The sequence below is a fragment of the Meles meles genome, chromosome 10, assembly GCF_922984935.1.
Source record: "Meles meles chromosome 10, mMelMel3.1 paternal haplotype, whole genome shotgun sequence".
NCBI classification, from domain to species: Eukaryota; Metazoa; Chordata; class Mammalia; order Carnivora; family Mustelidae; genus Meles; species Meles meles.
Genome location: NC_060075.1, coordinates 71,969,711 through 71,996,185, shown reverse-complemented (window position 1 = coordinate 71,996,185; position 26,475 = coordinate 71,969,711). Strand labels below are relative to the sequence as shown.

General features: G+C 39.1%; 1 protein-coding gene across 2 annotated transcripts; it reads right to left on the bottom strand.

The window, feature by feature from the left end:
- Positions 1–4,866: 4,866 nt before the first annotated feature.
- On the bottom strand, positions 4,867–25,149 carry SAMD9L (sterile alpha motif domain containing 9 like). Of its 2 annotated transcripts, none has more exons than XM_046020225.1 (3): positions 24,926–25,149; positions 20,974–21,173; positions 4,867–9,932 (listed from the first exon to the last, which is right to left on the bottom strand). In XM_046020225.1, exon 3 carries the CDS (start codon positions 9,910–9,912, stop codon positions 5,155–5,157), a length of 4,758 nt encoding a protein of 1,585 aa, XP_045876181.1. In that variant the 5' UTR covers positions 9,913–9,932; positions 20,974–21,173; positions 24,926–25,149; the 3' UTR covers positions 4,867–5,154. The 2 variants fall into 2 exon arrangements, with proteins under 2 accessions (XP_045876181.1, XP_045876182.1); XM_046020226.1 differs by having other exon boundaries at positions 4,867–9,928.
- Positions 25,150–26,475: the final 1,326 nt, after the last annotated feature.

Below are 26,475 nucleotides of genomic sequence, written 5' to 3'. Positions count from 1 at the left end.
CTGCTTGAGATTCTCTCTCTTCCTTTCCCTTTGCCCTTTCCCCCACTTACATGCTCTCCCTCTAAAAAAATGGATAGATTTAAAAAATAATAATAATAAAATTCTGCTTCACTTTAATTAAATGTATCTATATCAACTGTAAAAAACAAACAAAGGACAAATCAGCTTCTGAGTCACCTGTATACACTAACTGAGAATGACTGGCACCATAGCGCTTGCATTGAAAGCCTGTATACTTTCTAAGTATGAGATTTTCCTGTTGGTGGTCTTGGTTCATCAGTGGCTGTCTTGGTATCATCCTTCCAAGTGATAAGACCTATTGGGCAATCATTTGTTGTACCACTATTAGTGGTGAGTTAATTTACCTATGCGGGTAGAATTAGTGATTTATGAAGTAGGTGCGACCCTGAACAAGCAGAGGAGAAGACATGAGGGCACTGAGTCCTCGAAGGTAGGGAGCCAAGGAAACACGCAGTATCATGAACTGATAAGTGTTCCATCCAACAATGTTTTTAACAAATATTTTTGTTAAAAATGTTTAACAATTTTCTTCCTTCTATTTTAACTTTTTTCTTGTATGTCAAACTGTTTTCCCTGATGGCAACTTGGAGAAAAGAGAGGGAAACCAAAGGGGCGCCTGGGTGGCTCAGTGGGTTAAAGCCTCTGCCTTCAGCTCAGGTCATGATCCCAGGGTCCTGGGATCAAGCCCCACATCAGGCTCTCTGCTCAGCCAGGAGCCTGCTTCCCTTCCCCTCTCTCTCTGCCTGCTTCTCTGCCTACTTGTGATCTCTCTGTCACAGAAATAAATAAATAAAATCTTAAAAAAAAAACAAAAAAGAGAGGGAAACCAAAAAAAGGATGTTTGATTTTAAAAAATGTTTAAGGGGCGCCTGGGTGGCTCAGTGGGTTAAAGCCTCTGCCTTCGGCTCAGGTCATGATCTCAGGGCCCTGGGATCGAGCCCCACATCGGGCTCTCTGCTTGGTGGGGAGCCTGCTTCCCCCACTTTCTCTCTGCCTGCCTCTCTGCCTACTTGTGATCTCTCTCTGTCAAATAAATAAATAAAATCTTTAAAAAAAAAACACATTTCTCAGGATCATGTGAAAAAATAATTTTAAAAAATGCTTAAAGTTATTGCTTTTATTTTTCAACAGACTTCCCTGAGCAGAAATTGAATCCTAATATATTTGAAACATAGATGGTAGATATGGGGTAAACTGGAATTTAAGGTTACTATAAATTTGTGTGTGTGTGTGTTTTATTAACATATAATGTATTATTTGTTTCAGGGGTACCTGAAATCAGTGGTGATTTATCAGTCTTATACAGTTCATAGCACTCACCAGAGCACATACCCTCCCCAATGTCCATCACCCAGCCACCTCATCCTTCCAACCCCTCTCCCCTCCAGCAACCCTCAGTTAGTTTCCTGAAAATAAGAGTCTCTTATAGTTTGTCTTCCTCTCTGGTTTTGTCTTGTTTCATTTTTCCCTGCTTCCCCTATGATCATCTGTCTTGTTTCTCAAATTCCTCATGTCAGTGAGATCATATGATAATTGTCTTTCTCTGATTTACTTATTTTTTTTTAAATATTTTATTTATTTGACAGAGAGAAATCACAAGTAGGCAGAGAGGCAGGCAGGGAGAGAGGAGGAAGCAGGCTCCCTGCGGAGCAGAGAGCCTGATGCGGGGCTCGATCCCAGGACCCTGGGATCATGACCTGAGCCGAAGGCAGAGGCTTAATCCACTGAGCCACCCAGGCGCCCCTCTGATTTACTTATTTTGTTCAGCATAATACCCTCTAGTTTCATCCACGTCATTGCAAATGGCAAGATTCAGGTTTTTGATAGCTGCATAATATTCCATGATATATATGTGTGTGTGTGTGTGTGTGTGTGTATATATATATATATATATATATATATATATATATATCTTCTTTATCCATTTATATACATCTTCTTTATCCATTTATATACATCTTCTTTATCCATTCAGCTGTTGAAGGACGTCTAGGCTCTTTCCATAGTTTGGCTATTGTGGACATTGCTGCTATAAACATTTGGGTGCACGTGCCCCTTTGGATCACTATATTTGTATCTGTCTGGTAAATTCCCAGTAGTGCAATTCCTGGTTCATAGGGTAACTCTATTTTCAACTTTTTGAGGAACCTCCGTGCTGTTTTCCAGAGTGGTTGCATCAGCTTGCATTCCCATCAACAGTGTAGGAGGGTTCACCTTTCTCCAAATGCTCGTTAACACCTGTGGTTTCCTGACTTGTTAATTTTAGCCATTCTGACTGGTGTGAGGTGGTATCTCACTGTGGTTTTGATTTGTATTTCCCTGGTGCCAAGTGATGTTGAGCACTTTTTCATGTGTCTGTTGGCTATCTGGATGTCTTCTTTGCAGAAATGTCTGTTTATGTCTTCTGCCCATTTCTTGACTGGATTATTTGTTCTTTGGGTGTTGAGTTTGATAAAATCTTTATAGATTTTGGGTATTAGCCCTTTATCTGATATGTCATTTGCAAGTATCTTCTCCCATTCTGTCATTTATCTTTTGGTGGTGTTGACTGTTTCCTTTGCTGTGCAAAATTTTTTATCTTGATGAAGTCCCAATAGTTCATTTTTGCCCTTGCTTCCCTTGCCTTTGGCAATGTTTCTAGGAAGAAGTTGCTGTGGCTGAGGTCGAAGAGGTTGCTGCCTGTGTTCTCCTCAAGGATTTTGATGGATTCCTGTCTCCCATTGAGGTCTTTTATCCATTTTGAATCTATTTTTGTGTGTGGTGTAAGGCTATGGTCCAGTTTCATTATTCTGCATGTGGCTGTCCAATTTCCCCATATCATTTGTTTTTTTCTTTTTCTTTTTTTTAAAAGATTTTATTTATTTATTTGACAGACAGAGATCACAAGTAGGAGAGAGACAGGCAGAGACAGGGGGAGGGGGAGAAGCAGGCTCCCCGCTGAGTGGAGAGGCTGATATGGGGCTCGATCCCAGGACCCTGAGATCATGACCTCAGCCGAAGCCAGAGGCTTAACCCACTGAACCACCCAGGTGCCGCTCCCCATACCATTTGTTGAAGAGACTGTCTTTTTTCCACTGGACATTCTTTCCTGCCTTGTCAAAGATTGGTTGACCATAGAGTTGAGGGTCCATTTCTGGGATTTCTATTCTGTTTCATTGATCCATGTGTCTGTTTTTGTGCCAGGATACTGTAAATTTTCATGATTTTCTATAGGTAGAATACAAATTCACCTTTGAAGGAAGACTAGGCATTTATTCTGGGGAAAAAAAAACATTTTAATGGGCTCTTTGATTCTAGAATGATAAAGCAAAGAATCTGTTCTAAAATAGAGAGTTGAACTGCTCTATATAATCATGTAAAACTCTGTCCTCTTTTTGGGTGTATGACATCTCTGCATATTATAGTTCTTTTCAGAAAAAACATAATTCTTTCTGGAGACTCAGATGGTTGGCATCCTAATCTCCAAGTCAACGATTCCTGTTTAGGGGTTGTCTCATGTGGAAGTGCTGAGCAAGGGCCATCCTATGATATAGCTGTTGAAAGGGGACCGAAAAGAGAGAAGCCCCCTAAAAAGCCTTGTAGAGGAGCTGGGTCTGTGAACTAGGAGGATAGTCATGAATAACAGGGATATTTAACAATTTTTCCTCCTTCTATTTTAACTTTTTTCTTTTATGTCAAACTGTTAGTTTAGTCTTGCTAAATGCTGTAGACCAGTCTTAGCTGAGTTGGGAAGGTTTAAGGGCTGGGCCTGTGTCCAGGGGGGTGCAGCCATGTGGGACAGGCTGCTACCAGATGGACAGCTGGGCCATGGAAAAGGGAGGCTGCAGTTTGGAGCAAGGGCAGCAGAAGATGTGGCTTCTAGCAATGGGACATATTTGTGGGCCATATGAGCGTTCCCCAGAGATTCGTAAAAATACTGGTGAGACGAACACTGATAGGGAATAGGCATCTTGATGACAAGAGGAATTGGGTTTGAAACCTGAAATACCTAAGTTACTTATAAGGAGATATGAAGAAGTAGATAAATAAACATCTATTTGTTAAGTATTTGACTTAATCTACATTGGCAAGGGTTTCACTTTATAAGCAATGGATGGCTTTTAAAATCCAAGCTCTGGAACACTGTTCGATGCCCTTCTGGCTGGTTTAAGTCTAGGGGCAAGGTTCTGGGATGGCAGTTCTGGCACTGGAAAGTTGGGAACGCATACTGCCATGAGGAAGTTCTTTTAGGAAGTCAGGCATAGGTTATAAGGGCCAGAGAAAATTTTCTGGTGGAGCTGATTCAAATTGAGTTGTGATGGACAAAGCAGAAGAATCATATGGAAAGTGTTGGATGAAAATAAGGGAATATTTGACAGAGAGAACAGCACATAGCACAGGTTGAGAAATAAAAAGGGAAAAGATGGCAGTGTAAAACAGAAGACAGAAGAGATGGGCTCTAAAGAACAGGTGAAGATAAGACCATGTTAACAGGAAGCAAGAGTGGCCAAAGAAAGAGTTTTATCTGTAAATGGGAGTAAGAGGACAGAGGGAGTCCAAGCTTGTGACTACTTTGTTTTCTCTTCTCTTCCCCTTCCCTGAAGCAAGAAGTTGGGAGAAGGGCAAGGAGCCCAGGAATTGTGTGTGTATATGTATAGGGGTAGGGGTGGATGGAGGAAGAGAACAAAATATTTACTTCCCATGCATTTTTATTGATACCAAGTTGAGGTAAGTGGAACACTGGTATGGCTCCCTTGGTTTGATTTCCAAAAACTGAGGGGGCGCTTTTCCTTCCATAATCATCTTATTTAAATCTCTATTTTCCCACTGAATAAAATAATTCACAATTCAGAATATTCACAAGGGTGATAGAATTAAAACAGATTTTATTGATCTACAACCAGTTGTGATGTGACCAGTGGATACCAGCTGAATATGTTAGTCTGAAAGTGCATTTTAAAACATTGAACAATCAACTCTACTGTGTGCCAAACTCTGTGTGTAGACACGTTTCATGCCATCAAAAACCTTATAATTCACAAAAGCAAAATCTGTGATTTATAGGTAAGCTGATGTTATCAAAATGCCATGAGAATAGAGAGAGGGAAGAAAATAATAGATTATGAATAAATATATTTGAATTAATGTAGCTTCTTAAATTATTTCTATGTCATATGCTTGGGGGCCTTCAATGGAAAATCCCAGGTAGAAGGACACTCTTTCTATGTTCCCACCATTTCTGAGTGGACCCGAATAACCAGGTATCACTGGTATTCTAATTTTGTTCTCTGTTCCGTATTCTATAGAGATCAGCTTGCCTTCAGCTTGACCAGTTAGACGACACAGGAGGTCTTTGACTTCTTTTTTTTTCCATGGGTCTCTGCTTGGCGAGAGGGAATTTACATTTTGTGCTTTATTGAAGTATTGCTCTATCTCAGCCTTGCAAACAAGACTGTGGAGCCCCTTCTTCTTCCCCAGATAAAACAGAGTGCTCGCCTGCTTGGACCTGCACATGCTCCTGTATTGCCTCTTGAAGGTTCTGTTTAAGTAAGAAACATACTTTTCCATGAGTTTGGAATCTTCATCTAGTTCTTGATTTTCTGGCCAGAACAGAAGGCAGGCCAAAAAATAAGGGTCTGGATATTGATGACTTGGTCCTACGGATTGCAACACTTCTCGGAGCTGTTTTTTCAGTATGCTAAGCGGTTGGATGAACTTGGAGTGGGGTTTTAGACAATTAAGAATAATGTTGGCTAAAATGAAATTTAGTTTCTCCTTTTTCAGCTGCTTATTTGGGTTTTGCTGCAATAGGAAAGAATATTTGTTCACTATACTTTCCATGTCGGTTGCAGCCTCTCTGCGATTTGGATGAAGATATTCCAGGAGTCCAGAAAACCTATCTGCTCTCAAAGCTTCTAGACCTTTCCTACAATTCTCCTCTTGGTATAACTGATTCTCCTTGTTTTGTAGCAAACCCAAATCCAAAGAGCAGAAAAGTCCCCCATATTTCCTGAAAGAACGAGTGATTTTCTTGTTTAATGAGATTTCTCCTATTTCTTTTTGGATGTTCCTCACTTTCAAAAGAACAATATAGTCTTCAAGAAAGTCAAAGCACCTTTTCAAATCTGATTGTAAATTTTCTAAGTAGGATGTGAACTTGCTAAGAGCCAAATAATATTCACATTTTGGATTTGTGGGATTCATCCCCTTTCCTGATAAAAAGTCTACCATAGCTTTTTTAGATAATTCATTTTCTTTGAGGAAACAGGGTGTGAGCTGGAGAATCTGAATAGCATAAAGACCAACTTCTATTTCACCGACGAAACCGGCCGTGTTGTATGTGTCATATTTTCTTTGTAACTTCTGTGGTGTCCAGGCCTCCGTTTCGCAGGCTTTCCTCTCAGCTTGTTCTTGGGATTTTTTAAAAGCTTTTGAGGCATTTTCAGCGGCTTCCAGGAGGCATATTAGATCATTAACTGTAATATCCTTGGAGTTTTTCTTTTCATCCAACCACCATCTGATTCGACTTTTGTAGACTTGACCAAGGGTATCTGAGATATAGGAATTTTTAGGTGCTCTCTTTTTGGCCTGGTTTGCCCAATCCAGAGCAATGCTAAAATTCTTCTCTTTAATGTAGAAATATCTCGCTAAGGCCTGACAAATGAACGCATTTTGTGGGAATCGAATAGTCCCAGCCATCAAGACCTTTTCAATATCTTCATTCTCTAAAGCTTCGATTAATGGGGCAAACAAAGTGTCTGTTTCATCCCCGTACTCCTTGCGCTGTCTTATTAGCAGAAGAGTTTGCACGTCGTGTTGAAATTTTTCTCTTCCTATTCCAGAAACATAGAATAAATCCTCCTTTAAGATCTTTAGTGCAATTTGACACTTATTCAAGTTATAGCTTTTTTCCAGTTCTTTCAGACAGAAGATGGCAATCAAAGGATGAATGATGCGCACACCTGTGTATCTCCCAAAATCTGCAACTTCTGTGTTTATTAGAAGTGTAGAATAAGCTCCCATCTTGTCCTCTAGGCTTTCAGGTTCCCAGGGGGTACTAGTGTGTCTGATTCCCAAAAATATTTCACATTGTGATACTGAGATTGTAGAATTAGCAACATAAGAGTTGAGTAGAGCCAGGAAAGAAATGAGTTGTCCTTCCTTGCTGTCCACATTCTGTCCTTTTAGGATATTCCGGACTACCTTTTCTATATACATTTCATTAAAACTTTTTTTCAAGATCATGAAGGAATAAAAGTTTTCACAGTTTTTGTGTTCCTTTTCAATTTCTTCCAATTTGGCCTCAAAAGCTCTTTGTTCCTTAGGAGAAAGTTGGTAGGTTAGGGCAACACTGTCTGCTAATTTTGCAGTTTCATCAGGATTCTGGGATCTCATGCAGTTTAAGATAATTACCAGTGTTTTTTCATATCTCAAACCCTTCTCTGCTAAAATGGAATCGATGGCATTCTGCAGGACATAAACGTTTTCCTGGTCTTCAAAATCATCCACAAGGAGGAGTACGGGAAAGTAATCTTCATGGCTCGTTGCCTTATAGGTAATTAATTTGGTCACTTGTTCTACAATTTCTCCAAAATCAGTTGTTTTGTTTTTTAACACAGCACATCTAAAGTTTTTCTTTAGGTCCCAGAGAATATTCATGGCCAAGGTAGTACCTCCACAGCCTGGGTGGTGATAAAGATTGATAAGTTTTGCAAATACTGGTGTAGGAGAGTCTGCCCAGCACTGTATCAGATCTTTAAGCTTTTCATAACTATCCCTTTTGACAAAAGCTGAAGAATAGTTTTGAGAAGAAAAATAGAAGTTCCACCAGGATACTTTGCCACCTCGATAAAAGTGTTCTTCTTTTGATGTCTTAAATTCTTGGAATTTAGATTTATCTTTCTCTATGTCTGTGTCTTTACACTCATTTTCACAGAGGATTTCCAGTGCAGTCAAGATATCCTCTTCCTTTTTCTCTAAGATAATTGAAGAAAATCCATGGGAGGGCAAAAATCTTCTTGATGACTGAGTCACTGGTTTTAGTTTAAGGATAGTACTGTTTATGATTTCTAAATTTAAAGTGGAAATACTGTGGTTCGTTAATTCTTCTGCTGTTGTCAGTCTTGTTTGTAGTAGATCTTTCCATCGTTGATAAATCTGTGAGTTTACACAGATACACAGTATATTTTCCATTCCTTTGAGAGCTTGGTAGAAAGCCCAGAAAGTTTCAATGAGGGGATCTCCTGGGCTTTCCACTGGAGAGAATAATAGAAACACTACCAAAAATTTCCCTCTTGTCATTATATTTTCATCTGTGAGAAATAAAATCAGCTTTCTGACTTCAGAAGCTCTTTCTCTGAGCCATAAATGTGGTTCTAGAGGCCTATAGCTCTCATTTTTCAAGTCTGACCTGCCATTGCAGAAGATCCAGCTGGGCTGATCATAAAGATTCAAACTGGAAATTTTCTCCCTTATGTTACTTGTCTTTTCTTCAAACTGATTTGGAAAGTGAAGATTTGCTACTCGACCTTTTTTGTAAGCTTTGACCACACCCTTGCTCAGAGATTCAGGGTCAAACTCCAGCACAGCAAACAATTTCATTTCCTTTAGAAAATCTAAGTTCTTTGTTTCGTTTGGATGGCACTTATTTGTTACAAGAATGTACCAGCTGTAGTATGAATTATCCAGTGAGTCTCGGTTGCCTATGAGAAGTTTAACCAGCTTTTGTCCTTCACTCTCCTTCTTATTTGCCTTCACCTCATATTCTTCTTCAGCTTCTTTTCTAGATGCTACTACTGACTTCAAATTTTGTAAAAATTCTTTGTAAACTCTTTCTCGTTGCTTGACATTGGCCAGGATATCCTTAGAGCTGGGACCATCTCTCACAAACAGTGAATGATCTTGGTTTGGTTTCCATGTTTCATTTTTACAATTTTGCATCCTAATTAAGAAATATTTTTCTTCACATACAGAATGTTTTGGAATAACATCTACTTCAATGACAAATCTGTCTGATGGTGTATTGTTCTGCAGTAGGACTTCTACAAACCTTGGCTCCCGAATGCACTTCTTGGCTTCATTGATCTCATTTCCTTCAAAGTATTGTCTGATCATTATATTAAAGTGGTCAATGAAGGCATCCTTATCGGTGACTTTCACACCAACAATTTGTCCGTGTGGTGTGTTCTTGACTCCAAAATGGATAGTGCCATTGGTGCGTGAATTCATACAAGCTGATGCAAATCGAAAGACTTCATTGCTAAATTTCATCTTAATGTCCTTTTCTGTGGCTGCTTCTGTATTTGTGAGGGCTTTGAACTCATGTATCGGGTCTATGAGATTGAGTGGGCCAGTTTCAGGTTGTAGAATTCTATGTTCTATGTAACGTTGGCTGTTATGGAACTGATCAAAAGGATATGGCATACAAGTCAAGTGTTCAGTTTGTAGCTTATCCTCACTTCGGTCTTCAGTGGTCACTCCTTCACTTAACGAATCTTCTTTCATAAGAATCGATTCTTGTTCTTTGTTATCTCTGGTCTCTCTGAGATCATGATCAGTATTGGATAACACTGATTTTTCCTCTTCCTTTTTCACCTTTTGTGGCTTTTTTGGGTGTTCTTTTTTGGAGGGTTTTGTATGATCTAATTGTCCAGAACCCTGATTGTTACTTTCAGAGGAACTGTTAGTCAATCTGTCATATGTACGTTTTATCAAAAGTGCTGGGCCCCGTGGTAGCCCCATTTCTCTAAGGTCATTCTCAGTTAATTCCTGCAGGACTAATCCAGTTATTTCTTCAGTGAGCAGAATCTGCCCATATTTTTCATCAATCTTAAGGTCTTTGGTTACCCATTGTTTCACATGCTCTTTGGTCCAGTCGTTTATAATTTCAGGTAGATTTACTTGTTCACTCATTTCAATCTGCAATTTTCTTCCTTGGGAAAAGTAATAGAATAAGTATTTTAGTATTATATTTTATCATGGAAATCACGCAGTGAATTATGTATGTAATTTTATATAAACAACATATACAAAATATTGTTCAAGGGTGACTTTGAAACTACTTGATACTTATTTTTAATGTTTTATAGTCCCAATTAGTGTCCTTATTTCCAAGATGATTATAATTGTGAAGCAGTAGCTTCTAACTAGGGTGATATGTACCTTTATTCATATAGTAATTTTCCTATTTAGGTTTAACTCTGTGAAAGTTGGGTTTTTATAACAAACCCAGAATCTTAAGTAACATAGGCATTGGTTCCCATAGCTGAATATTGCAAATGAACTTAAAATATATAAAACTGGGTAAGTGGGGGGTGCCTGGCTAGCTCAGTCGGTAGAGTGTGTGACTCTTGATCTCAGAGTTTTGAGTTTGAGTGCCAGATTAAGTGTAGAGATTAATTAAATAAGGAAAATTTTAAAAAACTGGATAAGTAGAGGTGGGTTGGGGAACAGGAACCTCCTTTCTTGACTAGGAAGATGACCATCTTTATTACATAGTGATGAAGCAACCAGTTAACTTATCACCCACTCTCTTTTGGAACTCAAGCTATTAGGCCACAAAGGTGGAAAGAGATGAGGCAGCAAAATGTCAAGATAATCAATTTGGTTGGCTAATTCTTGTGGCTCTCAAAGGTACCAAAAGAATTAGCTGTAGTTCAAACTGGCCTGGCCTGACTGAAATTAGATAAGGAAAATAGTATGAATTTTTAACTTTGTTAAAACAAATTCAGCCTATGTAGCAATATTTTTCAAGATATGTTTGCTGAGGCAAGTGAAGCAAAAGCAAAAATAAACTACTGGGACTTCATCAAGTTGAAAAGCTTCAGGGGGTGCCTGGGTGGCTCAGTGGGTTAAACTTCTGCCTTCAGCTCAGGTCGTGATCCCAGGGTCCTAGGATCGAGCCCTACATCAGGCTCTCTGCTCAGAGGGGAGCCTGCTTCCCCCTGTCTCTCTGCCTGCCTCTCTGCCTACTTGTGATCTCTCTGTGTCAAATAAATAAATAAAATCCTTTAAAAAATAACAAAAAAATAAAAAGCTTCTGCACAGTAAAAGAAACAATCAACAAAATTAAAAGATAACCTATTGAATGGGAAAAGATATTTGCAAATGACATATCTGATAAAGGGTTTATATACAAAATATATAAAGCACTCATGCAACTCATTACCAAAAACAAAACAAGACAAATAATCTGATTAAAAATGGGCAGAAGACATGAATAGACATTTCTCCAAAGTACACATATAGATGGCCAACAGACACATGAAAAGATGCTCATCATCATCAGGGAAATACAAATAAAAACTATAATGAGAAAGAAGAGAAAGATGGCAGCAGAGCAGGAGCACCCTAGTTTTGTCACATCCCATGTACACAACTGGATAATTATCAAATCATCCTAAATACCGCAGGAATCAACCAAAAACAGCAGAATACACGTTTTTCAAGTTCACACATAACTTTCTCCAGAAGAGATCACATATTAGGCCACAAAACAGACTTCAGCAAATACAAAAAGATTGAAATCATCCCATGCAACTTTTATGACCACGCACTATGAAGCTAGAAGTCAATCACAAGAAAAAAATTGGAAAGATCACAAATACATAGAGGTTAAACAAACATGGGAACAAATGAAAATGAAAACACAATAGTCTAAAACCTTTGAGATGCAGCAAAAGGGGTCCTAAGAGGGAAATATATGACAATACAGGCTTATTCCCAAAAGCAAGAAAAATATCAAAGAAACAACCTAAACTTACACCTAAAGAAGTCAGAAAAAGAAAAACAAAGCCTAAAGCCACCAGAAGGAAGGACATAATAAAGATTAGAGCAGAAATAAATGCTACAGAAACTAAAAACACAATAGAACAGATTAATGAAACCAGGAGCTGTTCTTTGAAAAAATTAATAAATAAAACAAACCTCTAGCCAGAATTACCAAAAATAAAATAAAAAGAACCCAAGCCATTCACCATGATCAAGTGAGATTTATTCCTGCATTACAAGGTGGTTCAGTATTTGCAAATTAGTCAGCATGATACATCACCTTAGTAGAAGAATGGATACCTGGGGTACTTGTCTGGCTTAGTTGGTTAAGTGTCTTTTTCTTGATTTTGGTTCAGGTCATGATCTCAGGGTTGTGAGATTCAGTGCTGCTAGGGCTCTGAGTTGGGCATGGAGCTTGCTTAAGATTCTCTCTCTCTCCCTCTGCCCCTCCACCCTTCCTGCCTCCCCAACAAAAGAAAAGAATGGATAAGAAACATGATGATTTCAATGGATGCAAACAGAAAAAAAAAAAAAAGCACTTAACAATGTACAACATCCATTCATGATAAAAAAAAAAAGTAGGTTTTGACAAAGTAGGTTTTGAGAGAACATACCTCAACATAATAAAGGCCATATATGAAAAACCCATAACTAATATCAACCTCAATGGGGAAAAACTGAGAGTTTTCCTCCATGGTCAGGAACAAGACAGGGATGTCCACTCTCACCATTGTTATTTAACATAGTACTGAAAGTCCTACCCACAGCAATCAGACAACACAAAGAAAAAAAGGGATTCAAATCGGTAAGAAAAAAGTAAGACTTTCACTATTTGCAGATGACATGATACTCTATATAGAAAACCTGAGGGCACCTGGGTAGCTCAGTGGGTTAAGCCTCTGCCTTCAGCTCAGGTCATGATCTCAGATTCCTGAGATCAAGCCCCGCATCTGGCTCTCTGCTCAGCCTGCTCCCCCCTTTCTGTCTGCCAGCCTCTCTGCCTACTTGTGATCTCTCTCTCTCACTGTCAAATAAATAAATAAATAAAATCTTAAAGAAAAAGAAAAGAAAGAAAACTGAAGGACTCCACCAAACAAACAAACAAACAAAAAACAGAAAAAAACCACCCAAAACCAAAAACTGCTAAAACTGATAAACAAAGTCAGTAGAGTTGCAGGATACAAAATTAAACAGAAATCTGTTACATTTCAATATAGCAATAATGAAGCAGCAGAAAGAGAAATTAAGGAATCAATCCCATTTACACCAAAAACAATAAGATACCTAGGAATAAACCTAACCAAAGAGGTGAAAACCTTGTACTCTGAAAAGTATAAAATACTGGTGAAAGAAATTGAAGATGATACAAAGAAATGGAAAGACATTCCATGCTCATGTATTTGAAAAACAAAGATTATTAAAATGTCTATAATACCCAAAGAAATGTACACATTTAATGCAATCCCTATATATCCCTACCAATAGCATTTTTCACAGAACTAGAAAGAATAATCCTAAAATTTGTATGTAACCACAAAAGACCCTAAACAGTCAAAGCAACCTTGAAAAGAAAAGCAAAGCTGGAGGCACCATAATTTTGGACTTCAAGTTATATTACAAAGCTATAGTGATCAACAAAATAATGGCAATGGCACAAAAATAAACACATAGATCAGTGGAACAGAATGGAAAACCCAGAAATGAACCCACAACTATATGGTCAATTAATCTTCAAAAAAGCAGAAAGAATATCCAGTGGAAAAAGTCTCTTAAACAAATGGTGTTGGGAAAACTGGACAGCCACATGCAAAGGAATGAAATTGGACCACTTTCTTACAGTGAACAAAAATAAATTCAAAATGCATTAAAAACCTAAATCTGAGACCTGAAACCACAAACTCCTGGAGGAGAACACCGGCAGTAACCTCTTTGACATCAGCTGTAGCAACTTCTTTCTAGATAGGTCTTGAGAGGCAAAGGGAAAAAAGCAAAATAAACTATTGGGACTTCATCTTCTACACAATGAAGGGAATAATCAAAAGAACTAAGAGACAACCTCCTGAATGGGAGAACACTATCTGATGAAAGATTAGTATCCAAAACATACAAAGAACTTTGGGCTCAACACTGAAAAAAAATGAACAATCCAGTTAAAAACGGGCAGAAGACATAAATAGACACTTCTCCAAAGAAGACATCCAGATGGCCAACAGACACATGAAAAGATGTTCAACATCACTGATCATCAGGAAATATGAATCAAAAATCACAATGAGATATCCCCTCACACCTGTCAGAGTGGTTAAAATCAACAACCCAAGAAATAGGTCAGGATGTGGAAAAAGGGGAACCCTCTTACAATGCTGGTGGGAATGCAAACTGGTAGAGCTACTCTGGAAAATAGTATAGAGGTTCCTCAAAAAATTAAAAATTAGAACTACTATATGATTCAGTAATTCCACTACTGGGTATTTACCCAAAGAATATGATAACACTAATTTATAAAGATACATGCAGCTCTATGTTTATTGCAGCATTATTTATAATAGTCAAATTATGGAAGCAAACCCAAGTGTCCATAGATAGCTAAATGGATAAAGAAGATGTTGTATATACACATGATGGAATATTACTCAGTCATAAAAAAGAATGAGAGCTTGCCGTTTGCAACAACACGGATAAATCTAGAGGGTATAATGTATAATGATAAGTGAGAGAAATCGAAGAAAAACAAATACAATTTGATTTCGCTTACATGTGGAATTTAAAAAAACAAAACAAAAGGACAAGGGAAAAAGAGACAAACCAAAAAAACAGACTCTTAACCACAGAGAACAAACTAGTGGTTACCAGAGGGGAGGTGGGTGGGGGGGATATGTGAAGCAGGTGACAGGGATTAAGAGTACACTTATCATGATGAGCACTGAGTAATGCACAGAATTGCTGAATTACTATATTGAACACCTGAAACTAAGATAACATTGTATGTTAACTATACTGAATTAAAAGTATATTGTAATTTAAAATTAAAAACAAACAAACAATTTCAGCCTAAATTATTGATATGAGACTAAATGGAGCTCCCACAGTTATGTACTTTGCTGAATTTCCAGAACTGAATATCCTGGAACACCCTCGAGCAGGGATTCTCAACTTGGGCTGAGCATTAGAATCACCTGGGACTCCACATTCTGATAGTTGGTTGAGGGAGTGGGTGTAAAGTTCAAGCCTTAGTACTTTTCGAAATCTGTCAGTGTCATTCTGTGCAGATGAGGTTGAGAGCAGTTAAAATATCGCCTCCAGATCAGCAGCATTATCACCACTTGGAAGCACGGTAAAAGTGCAAATTCTCAGGTCCCACCCCCAACGTCATGAATCAGAACTAAAAAGGGAATCAGGGACGCCTGGGTGGCTCAGTTGGTTAAGCGGCTGCCTTCGGCTCAGGTCATGATCGAGTCCTGGGATCGAGTCCCATGTCGGGCTCCTTGCTCAGCAGGGAGCCTGCTTCTCCCTCTGCCTACCTCTCTGCCTACTTGTGATCTTTCTCTCTCTGTCTCTCTCTCTCTGACAAATAAATAAATAAAATCTTTAAAAAAAAAGGAATAAATAGAATGGTTTAAATAAGGGAAAACAGGAAGGTGAAAATATTATAAGGATAAATAGATTAAAAACATTAAGTATCAAACAAAACAGAAGTATTAAACTATAAAGAGAAAATACAAACATTTAAAAAGATCTGTAATTTTTTAAATGAAAGATTTAAAGATCCTAGTTCAAAAGAAAGATCATTTTAAATGAAAGATATGAAGATCCTAGGTTTTTATATAACAAGTCACAAAGTCTAGCCAAACTGTAAATTTGACCTTTCTATGTTTGGGGTTTCTTGCAGAAACTTTTCCAGAGGGTCTTCTTGAGGTCATATCTGGAGGATGAGCTAAACTAAAGCCCCAGCCTATAGCCTTGTGACCAGCCAGAGAAGAAACACATGCCGGTCATTTATGGTATGAATACCATAAGCACTTTAGAATGATTTACCCTGTCTTACTGGTAGGCAGCTACCGCTGGGCACAGCAGCTTCTGCTTGCTTGCATAAAACTTTTCCTAGTGCCTTAGTATCCTGAATCCTCTTAGTCACTATGGCTTCATTCTGCAGGACACACCTAGTCCTGAGCCAATTAGCAAACTATAAGCAACGGGCCAATGAATGTTATAAACATATTTTGGATTATCAATTCCATTCACTTACAGTGTATAGATGGAAGAGGTCTTAGAATTAGCATACATATCGCAACCAGAGATCAATATCATTTGTTTATTCACTCAACCAATATTTATTGAGCACCTATTAGGCATCATGCTTAAGAAAACTAGTGGTGACAAAAGGGATGTGAAGTTTTTTCATAGGACTTATAGTCCAGTGGAGAAAATTTTAAAAAGGAAGACCCATACACACATATATTCAAAACAGTTTATCATGACAAACTGTGATAGCGTTTTGTGTAAGACGCAATAAGGGGCAAAGGACTCTGGGATCTGTGAGGAGGAGAGGAGTGTCACTAGGGGGTGTCATTCAGGGGGACACTGGGCAGGTGAAGTTAAAGTAGAGCTTCTGGAGTAGGGTAGGAGGAAGGTAGAGGGAGCAAGTCTGGGGGACAGAGTGAAGGGGAAAAGGAATAGTCTACCTGGTGGGATTTCCAAAGCCCTATCCAGTGGGTCCAAGGAGGTGGGTGTGGTGGTGCTCTGCAGTGGGCTGTCCCTGATTCTGTCCCCAGAGCCAGGTGCTGGTCCTGCCAAAGAGAATTCCTGGGCAGAGGGAATTACTGACTAGGAGATGACTCCTCGAATGCAGGAGCCTAGAGGCTCATCCCTGATCTTTCCTGTCTCCTCTGCAGAGTCCCTAAGTGTCATCTCAGATAAGACTGAAGGGAGAGATTCTGCCTTACCTCTTTACAAGCACTATATGGAACCAATAAGATAAGCAGTTATTAATAAGCATATTCCTAATGAAAGATTTTTTGAAGTCACTTCGGAGAAAAGGCTGAATAAAAAATGACTCCTGTATTATTTTTAAATTTATTCTTAAAATGTTTCATACCTTAAAAATTTGGTGAGTACTTGCTTTTTATATATTTTAATATATTTTGACCCCCTTTCTGTAAGCAGCTGAGGGAAAGAGGCCCTCATATCCTCAGACACTATTCTCATCACAATTTTTGGTGGCTCCCTAGACACCCAGATGTTCCTTTAATACACTGGACTTTCTTCATCTTGACTGCCGCTCATCCAATGACCTTGACCTCCCTGCATTCCACTGTTATGGTCACACCATTGACCTTATCACAAATTGCTATGGGTTGAATTGTGACTCCTCTCTCCCCCCAACAAACTTCTGTGTTTGTGATAGGTGAAATAGGGCCACTTACGTCAAGGGGATTAAGATGGAGCCAGGAAGCCATTAAGGAGATGGCGTTATGCTTTTCCTCACTGGTAGAACCAAAGAAAATATTCTAAAGACTCAGTCCTAACCCTTGCAATTTGCTACTTGCTAGCAAAAGTTCTGCTTAGTGATAGCCTTAGCAATCAATTATGTTCAGTCAAGAATGGTTTTCTGGGGGCGCCTGGGTGGCTCAGTGGTTTAAGCCGCTGCCCTCGGCTCAGGTCATGATCTCAGGGTCCTGGGATCGAGTCCCGCATCGGGTTCTCTGCTCGGTAGGGAGCCTGCTTCCCTCTCACTCTCTCTGCCTGCCTCTCTGCCTACTTGTGATCTCTCTGTCAAATAAATAAATAAATAATCTTAAAAAAAAAAAGAATGGTTTTCTGCCACCAACACGAATCAAAAATTCTTTTTGTAAGCAATGTGTATAGGCATTCCCTTTATGCCTGAAAAACCTCTGACTTCCTAGCCCCAGTACCTTGGTATGTGACCTTTTTGGACATAGGGTTGCAGATGTTAACATGAAGCCGTTAGAGTGGGCCTAATTCAATATGACTGGTATCTTTATAGGAAGGAGGAATTTAGCCACAGAGGCACACACACACAGTGACAATGCCACATGCAGAAGAAGGCAGAGATTGGGGTGAGCTCTAAGCCAAGGAATGCCAGAGGTTGCCAGCAAACCATCAGAAACTAAAGGAGAGGCAGGGGCAGGGAATTCATTCTCATAGCCCACAGAAGGAACCAACCCCACTAACATCTTGATCTTGAAGACTTCCAGCCTCCAGAGCTGTGAGACAATACACTTCTGTGGTTTAAGCCACACAGTTTCCTGTGGTACTTGGTTACAGCAGCCCATTCAAACAAATAGAATCACCAATGGCTACAAGTCTTCCAGCATCTCAGATTCAAATATCTCCCTCTCACCAGGATCTGCTGCTCCTTTGACTCACTACCTTTATTTTTTTTAAAGAGATTTTATTTATTTGAGAGAGAGATATATATAGAGGGAGAAGGAAGGAGCAGAGGGAGAGAGAGAATCTCAAGCAGATTCTCTGCCTATGGGGAGTCCCACATGGGTCTGCATCTCATGACCCTGAGATCATGACCTGAACCAAAATCAAGAGTTGGATGCTTAACTGACCAAGACATCTAGGCACCCATAGACACACTACCTTTAGTACTCAATGTCTAATATTTCTTTAACATCAAGACTTGTAACTCACCAATTCTAGATTCTATTACTTTCTCACTCCTGTTCCCCATCCTTGCATCTCCTCCTGCCTCTCCCTGGCAACTAGCTTGATATTTTTTTCCATTCATTATAATCACATGCTTTCTCCTCCCTCCACTTGTACTCTGCCAATGTTAGGACCATGGCTGGACAATGACCCTCTATATCCAGGTTTCACTTTGAAGTCATGACCACTGTCCTCCAGTGGACTGTTAATGCTCTGAGCTACCATACTGTTTCCTTGCTGTATTCACTCTCACTGTCCGAAATGGCTATTTCACACATTCTTCTCTCTCATCAAATCTCCAATACCTCCTCAGCGTTTTCATTTTCCCTGGTAACCCTACTTCCTATTGCAACTGGGAAGTTAAACCTTAAAACCGTATCTACCACTGTCCTGCTTCGTGACTTTTCTTCTGTTACTAGGTCCATACATTCTATTTTAGTTTCTGTTCTCTGAATGGACTGTCCATACCTCTTGCTCTGGAGAGGAGATCCACACATCTCCAGGCATCTCCTCTGGAGATGCTCTCATCACTCTTCACAGACTTGCTCTGTCCAGATCTGGGGCAATCCAGGTCTGTGGCAATATCTTTCCTTAGTCAGAGTCCTCTCTTACCTTGACCCCTGGCCACACCAAATATTATAAGGAAAAGCTATAGATTTTCTCTTTTGATTTATTTTTTTTAAGATTTTATTTATTTGAGAGAGAGAGAGAGAATGAGAGAGAGAGAAAGCACATGAGAGGAGAGAGGTCAGCAGGAGAAGCAGACTCCCTGCTGAGCAGGGAGCCCGATGTGGGACTCGATCCCAGGACTCCAGGATCATGACCTGAGCCGAAGGCAGTTGCTTAACCAACTGAGCCATCCAGGCACCCTCTCTTCTGATTTAGCTAGTGATTACAGCAATTCCACTAGATTCCAGCACTCTCCTAGAAACAACACATGAAGGGGTTGTTTCCTGCTTATCAGCTACTAGATGCTCAGAGATGTGTGTGTGTATGTGTGAGTGTGTTGTGTGTGTGACATGTGGATGGTGGGAGGGCTTGTCTTTTAGATGGCATCCCCTTCATTTTTTCCTTTATTGTTTGACTTCTGTTAGGAACCACAGGGAGATGGGAGCACTCTTCTTTAATTGGAATGGCTTTTATCCTCCCCACATCTGTCTTTTTATCTCTGTCCCACAGGTTCTTCCATTGTTCAAAGATGAAGACCCTTTATAACATCAAAACATTTCTCAGAAGCTCACTGCTATCATGGGAGCTGAGAAGCTACATAATGATTCGAAGTTACTATATATTTGGTAACACTTTCCCATGAATTTTTCATCTTAGTCTACAATCCATATTTGACTAGAGCTATGTATTTAATTCAAGGTGACTATGATTTGGGCAAAAAAAATTTTTTTTAAAGATTTTATTTATTTATTTGATAGACAGAGATCACAAGTAGGCAGAGAGGCAGGCAGAGAGAGAGGAGGAAGCAGGCTCCCCGCGGAGCAGAGAGCCTGATGTGGGGCTCGATCCCAGGACCCTGGGATCATGACTTGAGCCGAAGGCAGAGGCTTTAACCCACTGAGCCACCCAGGCGCCCTGGGCAAAAAATTTTAATAATGCTTTGGTATAACTCTGTGGCCTAATCAGTATCTTCAAACTTGTTTGGGGTGATGATTTGTTAATATTTATATAAAAATTTAATGTACTTCACTGTTCTGAGGCTTACAAAAGCCTTTCATGAACATTCTTTGATTTGATTTATATCCTGGAGTGTTGGCATATTTTTTAAACATGAACGACATTTATGTTGGCAAGAAATAAAGTAAATAAAGGGGAAGGGGTCAGGAAAACAATATCATGATCAAATGTTCCTCCTCTCAGCCAACCTGTTTTCATTGTGTAAGACCATGGGACAAGAAGCAGTGTTGTCTTGGTTAGGTCTTTCTAGCCTCCAGTGTCTTCCAACTCTAGAAACACTCTGCACCACAGTTGCTGGAAGGTTTTTTTTTTTTTTAAGATCTATGTATTCGTTTGAGAGGGGAGGGAGGGGCAGAGGGAGGGAATGAGAAAAACAGACTCCTTCCTGAGCACAGAGCATGACTCTACCCCATGACCCCAGAGATCACAACTTGAGCTGAAATCAAGAGTTGAACGCCCAACTGACTGAGCCACCCATTTTTTTTTTCAACTGAGGAATTTTTAAATTTATTTATTTATTTTTTTTAGCGTAACAGTATTCATTGTTTTTGCACATGAGCCACCCATTTTTAAAGAATCCTACAGTCAGGGGGCACCTGGGTGGCTCAGTGAGTTAAAGAATTCTACAGTCAGTGCAAGTAACATCTAGTGATAGATAAATGTGAAAACAGAAGATTTCTCATTCCTTTTAGAATCGTTTCATTAGAAGTAGCTCATGTGCACTTGAAAATACATTCACTTTCGAAGTTCTGTTTTAGTTTTTAGAATTCATTTTTAAAGAACTCTTTTAAAGCAAGCTTTTAAAGCTTTTGAAGCAGGTATCTATAATGATTGGAAACTTACCAGGGGTTTTCTGAGAACTTCCTTTTTATATCAGCAATCTGAAATTGGTCTTTATGAGGTTCTTTGATGTCAAACTATTAGAATAGTTGCCTTTTCTTGAAAAATTGCAAGATTCATGTCCTGGAAAGCAGCTATGTACGGAGTAAAGATGCAGGCAGAACCAATCTGGTCCTTTTCCAGTTTTGCCTTTTGTTAAGAACCTGTTACATAAAAAGAAAAAAAATGATATCACAGGAAATGAAAATGTAATTGATGGGACTGTTGCTTAGGAAGTGTTTATGAGACAGATTTTCCCCTTAACTTTTTTTTTTTAAAGATTTTATTTATTTATTTGACACAGAGAGAGAAAGATCACAAGTAAGCAGAGAGGAAGGCAGAGAGAGAGGGGGAAGCAGGCTTCCCGCTGAGCAGAGAGCCCGATGTGGGGCTTGATCCCAGGACCCTGATATCATGACCTAAGCTGAAGGCAGAGGCCTAACCCACTGAGCCACCCAGGTGCCCCTCCCCTTAACTTTTTATTGTGAAAAATTTCAAACATATAGAATAATGACGAAAAGAACTTCCTCCACCAAGATGGCATCCCTTCCTATATTTAAATACTTTTTAATAGATTAGATAAACATCCCAAAATACTTTGCAGGCATTCTCTTTCCTCCCACATTCCACATTCAATGTGGAGCAAATCCTGTAGTTGGACGGTCTCTTTAAAAGGCATCCGACCGGGGCGCCTGGGTGGCTCAGTGGATTAAGCCACTGCCTTCGGCTCAGGTCATGATCTCAGGGTCCTGGGATCGAGCCCCGCATCAGGCTCTCTGCTCCACGGGGAGCCTGCTTCCTCCTCTCTCTCTGCCTGCCTCTCTGCCTACTTGTGATCTCTCTCTCTGTCAAATAAATAAATAAAATCTTTAAAAAAAAAAAAGAAAAAAAAGGCATCCGACCACCAGACCACCAACCACCACCTCCAGCACTACCAGCCGGACCAAGCCCCCACCCCTCTCCTGGATGACAAGAGTGGCTCCCTCACTTGTTTCCCTCTTGCTATTATTGATCCTGCGGGGGACTTAGGCAAAAGAGCAGCCAGAGTGGGCCTGTCCAAATGGAAATAACATGCCAATATTCTGTTCAATCCCTCCAGTGGCTTTCCATTTGACTCAGAGTGAAAGCCCCCCTCCTTACTATGGAACTGTAAGGCCTCACATGACCTGGCACCTGGCTACCCCTTTGATACCGCATCTTACTTTCGTTTTCCTTTCGAAAGCTGGTCCAACCCCCTTGTTGTTCCTTGCTGGCTGAACCTGTTACTGCTTCTGGCCTTCTGTTCCTTTTGTCTCCCTGGGAGGTCCCTGGATACATGTGGGGCTCCTTCCCTCCCTTCCCTTGGGCCTTTCATCTCTATCTTCTTCTCATTTCTTATGCTTGGCCAGCCTGCAGGCAACTTTATTCCATCTCCAGTATTTCTGATCCCTCCTCTGGTTTCTTTCTTTCTCTTTTTCCCTCCCTTTATATATACATACTTAAGATTGATTACAATAAAGTATTCCACGTATTCTTACCCATTTATTTTGTTTCTTTTTCTGTCCCCACCCATTATTCTGTATACCACAAGAGGACAAGATTTTGTACATTTGTTCATTTTGTTCACTAGTTTACAGTGCCTAGCACAGAGTAGCTACTTAACAAACATTTGTTGAATGAATAACACTTTCTCAGGGTAGTTTAAAATAAGGAATTTTTGAAAACTCTGGAGTTAGCCGTGTCTGTGCATCAAAGACCAAAGGACTTTGCTCCTTTCACTAGGGCAATTGAATCACTAGGGCACCTATTTCACTTGGCTTGAATCCCAGACAGAAATCTAAGAATATTTGTTTACTGTGTTGCTCATCAGGCCAGAACTAACTCTAGCTTCAATCATCTGGTCACAAAGAAGGGAAAGGAAATTTTGTCAAAGGGAAAAAACACTTAATAAGTATGTGTCTCCTGCAGACCTTCACAACATTCTGTATCATTTCTGCTGTGTCACTCACAGTTCCCAAATAAGGTCATTTCTCATACTGGGCTGGGCCTCTCTTGTGGGTCCTCTGTGTTGGATAGAGTCTCAGTACCTCTGCCGTTCTCATTTGCTGCCAGTGCTCTGGAGAGCTGGTCTCTTGGGGAGGGTCTTACCTCCTTCCACAGACATGCTCTGTTCAGATCTGCTGCAATACCTTCTCTTAGCCAGAGTCTTCTTTCAGTACTTTAACCACCTCCCCTCTCTGGATATCCTAAAGACTGAGAGGACAGAGTCCTCTTTCCGTTTAGACAGTGATTATTTCCAATAAGGCCCAACATTCTGCAGTTTTTGCTTTTGTTTTTGTTTTAATTTTTAGTGAGCTCTACACCCAACGTAGGGCTCAAAGTCACAACCCAGAGATCAAGAGTTGCTTGCTCTTCCGACTAAGCCAGTCAGGTGCCCCTTTTAAATTTTATAAAAAGTTTATTTTTTTTATTTATTTATTTATTTATTTATTTATTTATTTATTTTTCAGGCCTAACATGCTAGAAATGAAGCAGCACATCAGGAATTTCCCTCTGCAGTGCATCCCTTTTTCTTACAGCTTTCAGGCCTCTATACATGGCCGGTGACTCACTGTGTGGTGTTTTTGGTGTCGAAACGGGGAATTTCATGCCACCTAATAGATGGCAGCTTTCTCTCACTTCTTTTTGTTCAGATTCTGCCAACAGATACCAGGGAAATAGAAACATTCTTCTCAGACAAGATCACAGACATTTATTCCCCAAATCTGGAACCTTCTTTTGTTAAATGGAAAAATCAGCAAAACCTTGTTTTAATATGATATACTAAACTCTAATACTATCCTTGGACCCAGTATAATGTCAAAGTTTCCCAACCTCCCTCTTTGGCTCACAGCAACAGTAGTGCACATATAACAATTTGAACCTATTATATTCAATAATACTTTTTAAACAGTTCATATTCTATCAGTTATAAAAGCACCTGCATGCATATTGTCAGAGCTAAGTAAAGATCAAAATGACTGGTGTGGACAACTTTTGAGACTAACTTGACATAACTCGGGCCTCATCTTCCTGTTTGAAACAATTACAAACTCAGATTCTATCAGTAATAACATTAGCTATTGGTAAGGGAGCTAAAGAACGCCATTCTCTAACAATTACTCCAGTTTTCTCTCTTTAGTATTGAACAAGAAGCACCAAATCATCAGAGCACTTAGGCTCAAGCACTGGTGCGCACCCAGCCTCATCTCAGGAGGGTCCTCGGGGCTCCCCAGGTATCAATGCCCTGAGGAGTTCTGTTCTGTAGGACTCTTGGAGATGACCCCTGGGGAAGAATGCTGTAGAATCCTGATTCTAGTCTGGGAGGGCTACACACACCCCCTCTGCAGGTCTGATGAAATGAAACCACACACAAACAAGTTAAGTTTCATTTCCTGAAGTTAAGTTTCCGTTTCAGTTTTTAACCAGATTGCTGTAAAAAAATGAATGTGAAGGAAATTCTTACAAAGCAAAATAACACTTTGGAGAGTCTTATCTTTGACTAAAGGTAAAACTTCTAATAACATCTTAAGTTATGGAAGACAGAATTTTGTATAATTGCACATGACCACAGGTTCCTTTACAACCTTTAGTGTTTATATTCCTGATTTTTCTCTGTTGTCTTTCCCACTAATCTATACAACCTGGAAAACTTCTCACCACTCTGAGTACAAGTAACGGTACATTTCTTTTTAGAGGAGCATTTACAGAGTTAGGCTCAGTAAAATAAGTCAGTATGTATTTAATCCATTGATATTTCTAAGTACTTTCAATATCTTTACAAACAATCGTTTATCTAGGAACACATGTGTTCATATAAAAAGTACAGCTAGAGTTTAAAAAAAAATAGCTGTCCCATTGGCAGAAAATATAAAGTTCTAATGATGTAGTAACTTACCAGGATTTTCCTGAAAACTTCCTTCTTTTTATGTCAGGAACTTGATTTAAACTTCGTTAAATCGCAGCTGATTTAGCATTTTCTTAAACCTTTCCTGATGGCCAGGAGACAAAATGACAAGGTTCTTTTGAAAAACTAAGCAGTTCAGTTGTGGAGTTCTCTGGTCTCTGGATACTCTGACTCCTCCTTGGAGGGTGTGTAAGATCTGCAGTAAAGAAACAGAATGAGGAAGTAGGAATGCAGGGAGTTTCGGTTTTGCTTAAGAGTGGTTTATTTGAAAAAAAAAAAAAAAAAAAAAAAAAAAAGAATGGTTTATCTGGATTTGGAAGGATATAAAATTTCAAAAAGCTAACATCACTGAGAATTATCAAAAAATTTGAAACATTGTGTAGAAACTGTTCATCAGACAGAATTTTAAGTCATAAAAGTTAAGAAATCCCAGTGGGAGAACACTTAGAGAAAAAAAATAATAATACAGGGGAGAATATTAAAATCTCCGTGTAGTCTAAGTGCCTGCTATGAGATGAATTTTCCTCCTCCAAAATTCGTTATGTTGAAGTCCTCACAGAATGTGACTGTATTTGGAGATAGGGTCTTTAAAGAGACAGTAAGTTAAAAGGAGATCACTCCGGTGGGCTCTAACCTAACATGTCTGAAGTCTTTGTAAGAAGAGATTAGGACACAGACAAACACGCAGAAACAGAAAAGACCACGTGAAAATATAGGAAGAAGAGAGCCATCTATAAATCCCAAAGCTGTCACACCAGTTTATACTCCGTTAGTGAAGTGGATTAAAAATTCTCCTTATTCTACATCCTTGTTAACTTTTTTTTATGAGACTTTCTAATTTTTCGTCATTCAAGTCCATGTGAAATCATATCTTGTTGTGGTTTTAATTTCCATTTTCCTCATTACTGATGAGGTAAAAAATGTTTACAATGGTACAGAAGTGATATGTGTTCAGTAAAAGCCTTACTTTGAATTTTGAAAAATTTTTCATATGTTTAGGGTTGTTTATGTTTCTTCTGCTATGAAATTCCCATTCATTTCTTTTATATATTTTTCTATCAGACTGGTCATGTTTTTCCTATTTATTTTAGGATGCTTTAATATATCAATTCATACTAGAAAATTTCCAGTGATTTTTCCAGCTAAGACTTTCTGAAAAATTTCAAAGTCTTTCAAAATACCTTATGCAAAATTTCAAGATACTTATACAAAAATATTTACTGAAGCATTTTGGTAATTCCAAAGAAAAATTGGCAATAACCTAATTGTCCATAAATAGGAGTTGGTAGTATAGTCATAAAATTGAAATATAGCCATTAAAAATAATTTTAATACATCCCTATGAAACATAATGATTTCCAGAATCCAGGGGAAATAATCCAGGAGTAGAATAGGATATATTGTGTAATCCCATTCGTGAAAAAATTTTTTTTGAAAAATGTTACAGTACATAAATATAGACTCTGCATACGAACTTGTACACACAGGCTGGTATATGTATGAAAGCTTTTGAGCAATATCAGGAAATTACATGGTCACAC